The following is an 8232-nucleotide window of genomic DNA, read 5'->3' on the forward strand; positions in this document are numbered from 1 at the left end:
AAATCTCAGTGACCTGAGGTCGATAATAAATAACAATAAATACAGCGAACCAGTACACTTTACAGTGTAAGAACAGACAGAAATGGAATTGGATACAATCTTGATGCCTGTGAAAGAAGAAACATGTGATTCATTTTTGACAGCAGGTAGACAAAATATATAGATAATTTAATGAACTTTGCGTGACCTGACACGTTAGGCATGACTAATTGTAGACAAAGAAAATGGGACGTCACCACAGAAAACTTGCCCAGCAGAGACTTTACAATTAACACTTTTAGCAGAGACTTCACGAATGACTTGACAGATGACTTTACAAATACTCCCCCCCCGCCAAGACGTGGGTAACATCTGATTAGTCGGCATATCTGCTGGGGCGCTGCAGGGGGCCCCGGCTGCATGAGGACATCGGGGGAACGCCTCTGTGTGGGTTTGCCCCGACTGTGGGTGTGGGCTGACTTTTTCGGGGGCGGCCGCGTCTCCGGCCCTTACGAGGGCCCGGCTGTGGCGAAGGCTGAGCAGGCGGAGGGTGCGGTGCGGTGACGTCTGTGTCCTCCTCCAGGAGGGCGGGCTTGACTCGGTCGATTGACACCCAGTCGTTCCTCCCGTGAAGTGTGAGCAGGAACGCCTTGGTGTTCCGCTCCAGCACGCGGAAGGGTCCCCTGTAGGGCCTGGTCAGTGTTAGGCAGACGCCGTCATCCCTGACGAAGACATGGGTGGTGGAGGCCAGCCTGGGCGGCGTGAAGGTGGCCAACCTGTTGGTATATGTCCGCTTGCAGGGGGCGAACTTGACGACTATGTCACGAAGCCTCTGGACCGAGGGGTTGTGGCGATTCTCTGTCACGAGCTCACCCGGGACCACGAGGGACTCGCCGTAGGTTTTTTCAGCCGCGGACGGGGCGCCGTTGGCCCTGGGGGTGGTTCTCAACCCGAGGAGGACCCACAGCAGCTGGTACTTCCAGTCCTCGGCGGTGCAGCGGGCCATAAGGGATGCCTTCAGGGACCTATGAAACCTCTCGACCAAGCCGTTGGCCGCTGGGTTGTAGGCTGTGGTGGTGTGATGCGTTGTCCCCTGCGGCCAAGCCAGGGTGGACCACAATTCGGACAGGAAAGCGGGACCCCTGTCGGTTGTGATGTGGTCTGGGACGCCGAAGCGGCTGATCCAGCTGGAGAGCAGGGCCTCGGCACATGCACTGGCGGTGGCTTGTTGCATTGGCGTGGCTTTGGGCCACCGTGTTGAGCAGTCTACCGCCGTCAGGAGGCATCTGAACCCACCTCATGGGGGAAGGGGCCCGACGATGTCGATGTGGATGTGGCCGAAGCGTCGTTCTGGCTGCGGGAACTCGCCTACCCCGGACTCGGTGTGACACCCCACATTGCTGGTTTGGCACTGCAGGCACTGCCTTGACCAGAACCTCGCATCCTTCTGCATTCCGTGCCAGACGAACTTCCCTGACAGTAGCTTGGCCATCGTCCTGCCAGAGGGGTGTGAGAGGCCATGGATGATGTCAAATACCTGGCAGCGGCGGGAGGCTGGCACCAGGGGGCGGGGCTGGCCGGTACTGATGTCGCAAAGGAGACTTGGGCCCCCGGGGGCGAGGGGCATGTCCCGCCACTTCAGGGATGTGATGGCGGTGCGGTAGGCTGGGGTCTCTGGGTCGGTGGCCTGTTCTCTGGCGAGGTCTTCGTAGTTGATCCCGAGCTGCACTGCGTTCAACTCGACCCTGGAGAGGGCGTCCGCCACGGGGTTCTTCCTGCCGGGGAGGTACTTGATGGAGCAGGTGAACTTGGCGATGGCTGAGAGATGCCGCTGCTGCCTGGAAGACCATGCGTCCCCTTGCTTTGTGAAGGCCTGTACCAGCGGCAGGTGGTCCGTATAGATTGTGAAGGGCGTGCCCTCCGGGAGGAACATGAAATGCCGGACTGCACGGTACACTGAGCAGAGTTCCCGGTCGAAGGTGCTGTAACGGGCCTCTGCGGGGTTGAATTTCTTGCTGAAGAAGGCGATGGGCTGGGGGGCGCCGTCGATGGCCTGCTCCAAGACAGCACCACAGGTAACGTTGCTGGCGTCCGTCGTCAGCTGGAGGGGGCGTTGGGATCCTGGTGGGCCAAGGCGGTTGCCTCAGCGAGGGCGGCCTTCATCAGGGAGAAGGCCTGCTGCTGGCTGGGTCCCCACAGCAAGGACTTTGGTTGGCCTTTGAGTGTTTCCGTCAGGGGGGCTGTGGTGTGCGCGATCCCGGGGATGAACCTCCTGTAGTAGTTCACCATCCCGAGGAACTCCTGGACAGCCTTGACGGAGGTGGGGACGGGGAACCTGGTGACAGCTGCAACTTTGGATGTGAGCGGGCGGACACCATCCAGGGATATCTTGTGGCCCAGGAAAGCTACTTTCTGTACGCCGAAGGTGCACTTGTCGAAACGTACGATGAGGCCGTTCTCCTGCCGGCGCTGCAGGACTGCTCGGATGTGTTTTTGGTGCTCCCTGTGGGACCTGGAAAATATAAGGATATCATCTACGTAGCAGACGCAGAACTTCATGTCCCCCAGCATACTGTCTATGAGCCGCTGGAAAGTTACCCCGTCGTTCCTCAGGCCTAAGGTGGAGAAGGTGAACACGTAGGACCCGAAAGGCGTGATGGTGGCGGTCTTTGGTATGTCCTCTGGCGCGACTGGTACCTGAAAATAGGATTTCAAGAGATCCAACTTAGTAAAAATTTTGGCCCCGTGGCAGGAAGCCGTTAGGTCCTGTATGTTTGGCAGGGGGTAATGGTCAGGTTCCGTTGCGAGGTTAAGCCGCCTGTAGTCGCCGCAGGGTCTCCAGGAGCTGTTTGGTTTCTGCACCATGTGGAGGGGGGACGCCCACGGGCTGGAGGCCTTCTTGCAGATTCCCATCCGCTCCATTTCGGTGAATGCGCTCTTGGCCTCCTGTAGGCACCGCGGGGGAAGCCTCCAGAACCTCGCATGTACAGGGGGCCCCTTTGTCTTTATGTGATAGTAGATGCCATGTTTGGCTGGGGCCCCGGGGACTTGGTGGAGCTCGGGCCTGAAAACTTCCGGGAACTCCGTCAGCAGCTGTGCATACTGGTGGGGGGCGGCGGAACAGATGGTGGGCGCCTTGGGTCCCGTTGCCAACGGGTGGGACTGGCAGGAGTCAGTGTCGAGGAGGCGCTTCCTACCGACGTCGACTGCCAGCCCGAAGTGGGCAAGGAAATCCACACCCAGGAGTGGAGTCCTCACGTCCACAACGACGAAGTCCCAGGAATATCTCCGGCCAAGGATGGAGATCGACAGGGGCCTGGTGCCATAGGAGAGGATGGGGGACCCGTTGGCGGCCGTCAGGAAGGCAGCCGGGTCCGATTCTCGCTTGAGGTCCTTTCTGGATGCCGGGAAGATTGATCTAACGGCCCCCGTGTCGACCAGCATCATCCTGCCGGAGATGGTGTCGCGGACGTAGAAGCCTACTGATTCTGGGCCCCTGGGTTCTTCTGCTTCCTTGGCGGCCTGTCCTGCTGGCCGCCGCCACCCACATTTTTTGAATGGGTGAATGAACAAGGCGGCAGGCAGTTCCAGGCGTCCCTGCCGAACCGCCTGTGGTAGTGGCACAGCCCCGGGGAATTCCACCTGTTGTGAGGTGCTGGGTGCCTCCTGGCGACGGTGTTGACTTCCTGCTCTGCGCCCTCCTCCTGCTGGATGGTGCTGACTGGCAGTGCAGGTGCTGGTACCCGCTTCGTTGCCCTAACGGAGACCGTCAGGTTCTGCGCCATGAGGATCAGGTCATCGAGGGGGATGGCATAGGGCTCAGGGATTTGTGTCTGGACCTCCGTGAGGAGCTGACGAAGGAGGAGCTCCCGCGACAGGCTTATTTCGTTTTGTTTTCCGGTGCCGTCGGTGTCTGGGAGGGTGAGGAGGTCCTTTATCATGCCCCATGACTCCCTGACGCTCTGCTCCTGCCGCGGGCTGATGGCGAGGTCGAGGGCACGGGCGGCCCGCTCGGCGACCAAGCAGGGAGCATGCCTCAAGGAGGGACTTCTTCAGGAGGTGGTAGGTGAGGGGGAGTGCGTCGGATACCCACGGGACGAGCTTCTTGTAGATTTCCTCCGGCAGGGCGTTAAGTACGGTATCCGCCTGCAGCACCCCGTCGGTGAGTTCCACCATCTGGAACTGGCTCTCGACTCTGTACAGCCATAACGATGGGTTCCCCTGCGTGAACGGCGGCAGTTTTAATGTCAGGGCGACCCATGATTGTCCTGCCGGGCAGGGGAGAGTGCGGGGCACGGGCAGGGGTATGGAGGAGCATGAGAGGCTTGGCGCGGGTGATGTGGGGGGGAGGTAGACATCCGAATCCACGAGGTTAGCGGTTAACTTAACTAGGGAAGGGATGTCCACGTCCATACTCGCTCTTTGCCCTCTTAACTGGAGTGGAGTACTCGCGTCAAAACGCACTTGGGAGCGCGCCGTGTGAGTCCGCTAATGACGCTGGTGATTTTGCCGACGAGAGTCAGCACGCCCAAACACTGGTTCAGTTCCATGATTAGTCCGCTAAGGGCGTGAGTAAGTTCCTGAAGCCAAGACTGAGTCGCCGCATGGGTCCGCTAATGGCTTCGGGAACCGCTCTGGGGTCACCACTCTAAGAGGTGCGAAAGAAACGAGCAGGATAAGGTTACTGCTGCTTTATTCATGATCCAGGCAGTTTATATAGCGGCAGACTGGCGTCGCACCGCGGAATACAATGGAAATCTCAGTGACCTGAGGTCGATAATAAATAACAATAAATACAGCGAACCAGTACACTTTACAATGTAAGATCAGACAGAAATGGAATTGGATACAATCTTGATGCCTGTGAAAGAAGAAAAATGTGATACATTTTTGACAGCAGGTAGACAAAATATATACATAGTTTAAATAATTGAACTTTGCGTGACCTGACACGTTAGGCATGACTAATTGTAGGCAAAGAAAATGGGACGTCACCACAGAAAACTTGCCCAGCAGAGACTTTACAATTAACACTTTTAGCAGAGACTTCACGAATGACTTTACAGATGACTTTACAATACGAATATTTTTAGGAAAAGTACATTCACTAGGCTCGGCTCCAATTTCTATAGTTCTTGTTTTATTAATTTTAAAAATAACTCTGTTCATACCTTAGTACATCGGGCTCTATCTCTAACTTCTAACTGGCTTTCTTTTCACTCTGAAATTCTCTCTAACTTCTAACTGGCTTTCTTTTCACTCTGAAATTCTCTTCCTTAAACAGTACTTCCATAACAACTGTTTTCCTGCCCGTCTAGTACTTAGGGTTATTAAGAAAGTTCTCGATAAAAAACTTGCACCCTTAATGCCTAAATACAGTGTACCTAAACTTACTATATATGCAAGCTTCTGTTTTTTACCTAACAATCAAAATTTTGCCAAGCAGTTTGCTAAAATTATTCAAAAACATATTGGTGCTCTCAACATTAAATTAATACCAAAAAATCCTAAAACCATTGGTTCTTTGTTTCCCTTCAAGGATCGGCTCTGTCCCTTGACAACGTCGGGCGTCGTATATGAGTACAAGTGCCCCGGATGTAGTTCCGGGAATTACGTTGGTTCGACTCGGCGTCTCCTCAAGGGCAGGGCCGATTCTCACATGGGCGTGAGTTATCGTACGGGTTGCAGATTGTCTAATCTCGAACTTTCAAATATAAGATCCCACGCTAGAGGTTGCAAGACATCAATCCAATACGGTAACTTCAGAATAATTGGCCAAGCTAAGGAACCTGGAGAACTGCTTCTCTTGGAAAGTTTGAACATCAAAAGAATTGTACCGACGTTAAATTGCCAATCATCGGCTGTTCCCCTGTTCATAGCATGACTCGATTGTTTGTTTATATTTGTCCGCCTCCTCCTCCTGTTTTTGTGCTGTTTTCTTTTAGTGTGTTTTCCTCTTTCACCCTGAGAGGTGTGCCTTCTGCTCTCCCTTTTAAGTTTATTTTTTAAATTCCTTTTTATTAAGTTCAGTTTTTTATTAAGTTAATTTTAAGTTTTCTTTTGTTGGTTCTTTAATGTGTGAATGTATTTAAGTGTGATTGTTTGAGTTTAACTGATTTTCTATTTTAAGCTTTTACGTTTTGTGTATGTTTACTTTTAACCATGTATGCTGAATGCCCCTTTTTTAATTTATAACCATAGATGTCCTGATGATGTGACCACGGGTCAAGAAACGCATAGACAAATAAATGTACGTACTGGATCTGTATGTGTTCCTGTGCCCTTCTCCTGCCTACTATATATATATATATATATATATATATATATATATATATATATATATATATATATATATATATATATATAAATATATATATATATATATATATATATATATATATAAACATAAATATATAAATATACACAGATATATATATGTATATATATATAAACAAAATATATATGTACACAGATATATATAATGTATATGTATGTATATATATAATATATACATACATGTATGTTATGTATATAATATATATATATATATATATATATATATATATATATATATATATATATATATATATATATATATATATATATATATATATAATATATATATATATATATATATATATATATATATATATATATATATATATATATATATAAATTTGTATTATATATAATATATATAATATATATATATATATATATATATATATATATATATATATATATATATATATATTATAAGGTGTTATAATATATTAACCATTTTGTAAGTGTTTATGTCTCTCTGTGAAAATTTTGATGTTTTGCTTGCAGATTCGTCATTCATTGTGAAGATGTGATTTTAAAATGTCTTTTTCTTGCAGATAAATTGTATATCGTGTTATCTTACAATGCTTTGGTATGTTTTTCCCTTTGTTTAATATATGGAATTGTATTATGAATGACGAATTCTTAGCATGTTGTGAACAGAGAGAGATATTTTGAGATTATTATCAGGTCACCACATCCTCTTTACACAAGTGTCCAGTAACTCGCGCTTAGACAAAAAGACCCCTCTTAACTTATCATGATGAGTTGACAGCTAGCGGCCAGTTGCCTATTATACATTCATCATGTATGCTTAACCTATATTTATTAGCTGTGTCTGTGCTTATTCTTTTCGTAATCTGAGAAAGAGAGAATGAGGAACAGTAAGAGAGCTGAAGTTGACATGCTGTCAGCCAACCAATTTTGGGTCTAAAAGCATTTCCTTTTGCTTGTTCAGGTGGTTTGAGTGTCCCAGGAAATGTCAGTCATAGATAAGGTGCTCAAAGCTCAGCCGTGTGTGTATTCATACACATGTATACTTGTGTATGTATGTATGATGTATATATACTCTATGTGTCATGTATTCTGGAAGGGTTTGTTGGAGTTAAAAGTGCAGTGCTATTCCAAAGACAGTCAGTCAGCCATAGGGGTCCCTGAGATAAGCATCTCTCTCTCTCTCTCTCTCTCTCTCTCTCTCTCTCTCTCTCTCTCTCAATAATCCCATTATATATATAAGGAATACTGAAGGGTTGCTGTTTGTAAAAGCTCTGTTAAAACTCACCCCAGGAGTGTGTTAATTTTGTAGAAGGTGATCAGGAATATTGTTTTGTGCAAGTATTGTGAAAAAAGGGGCAATGGTGTAATAATTACAAAATGTAATGTGGTGATTACTGAGACTTTGTAATGTTAAGAGTTAAAGTGATATTCTAGGTAAAAGAGAATTATTATTTTGAATAAGTCTTAGTGCCCTGACAGTGTTGTCTATAAGAAAGTCTTAGAAAGACGTGAGTTTAACTTTTTCTTTTTTAAAAGAGAAATGTTCTTGTGAAAGATTGATATAATCTTTAGGCACATTTTTGGTGGTTGGTATATTTCCATTTTTGCATATTGCATCCTTATATGTCTGTGCTATCATATTACTATAATTTTATAATTACTGTGTTTTGCTGGTGATTTCTTAACATTTTGTTAGTGCCTACCTGTTATTGAGATTTTGGAGAATGTTTACTTGGATTCCAGTCAGTAATATTTTGGTGAATGTTTGTGTTAGTTAATCAGGTATATACTTGGCACTTGAGTGATAGTTAATAGTTTGAATCTTACCTAACCAAATTGCTTTCTTAATAAATTAGAGTTTTGTGAATTAAACTTGATTAAGAAATACTTAAATCTTACACTGTTGTCAATTAATAGTAAATTTTTTGAGAT

At 47.4% G+C, this 8232-nt stretch overlaps 1 protein-coding gene across 1 annotated transcript; it reads right to left on the bottom strand.

The window, feature by feature from the left end:
- Positions 1-355: 355 nt before the first annotated feature.
- LOC136844116 (uncharacterized) lies at positions 356-1213 on the bottom strand. The gene has a single exon (XM_067113130.1). It carries the CDS (start codon positions 1211-1213, stop codon positions 356-358), a length of 858 nt encoding a protein of 285 aa, XP_066969231.1.
- Between the last annotated feature and the right edge of the window lie 7019 nt (positions 1214-8232).

This window comes from Macrobrachium rosenbergii, chromosome 12 (assembly GCF_040412425.1).
Source record: "Macrobrachium rosenbergii isolate ZJJX-2024 chromosome 12, ASM4041242v1, whole genome shotgun sequence".
Lineage (NCBI taxonomy): Eukaryota > Metazoa > Arthropoda > Malacostraca > Decapoda > Palaemonidae > Macrobrachium > Macrobrachium rosenbergii.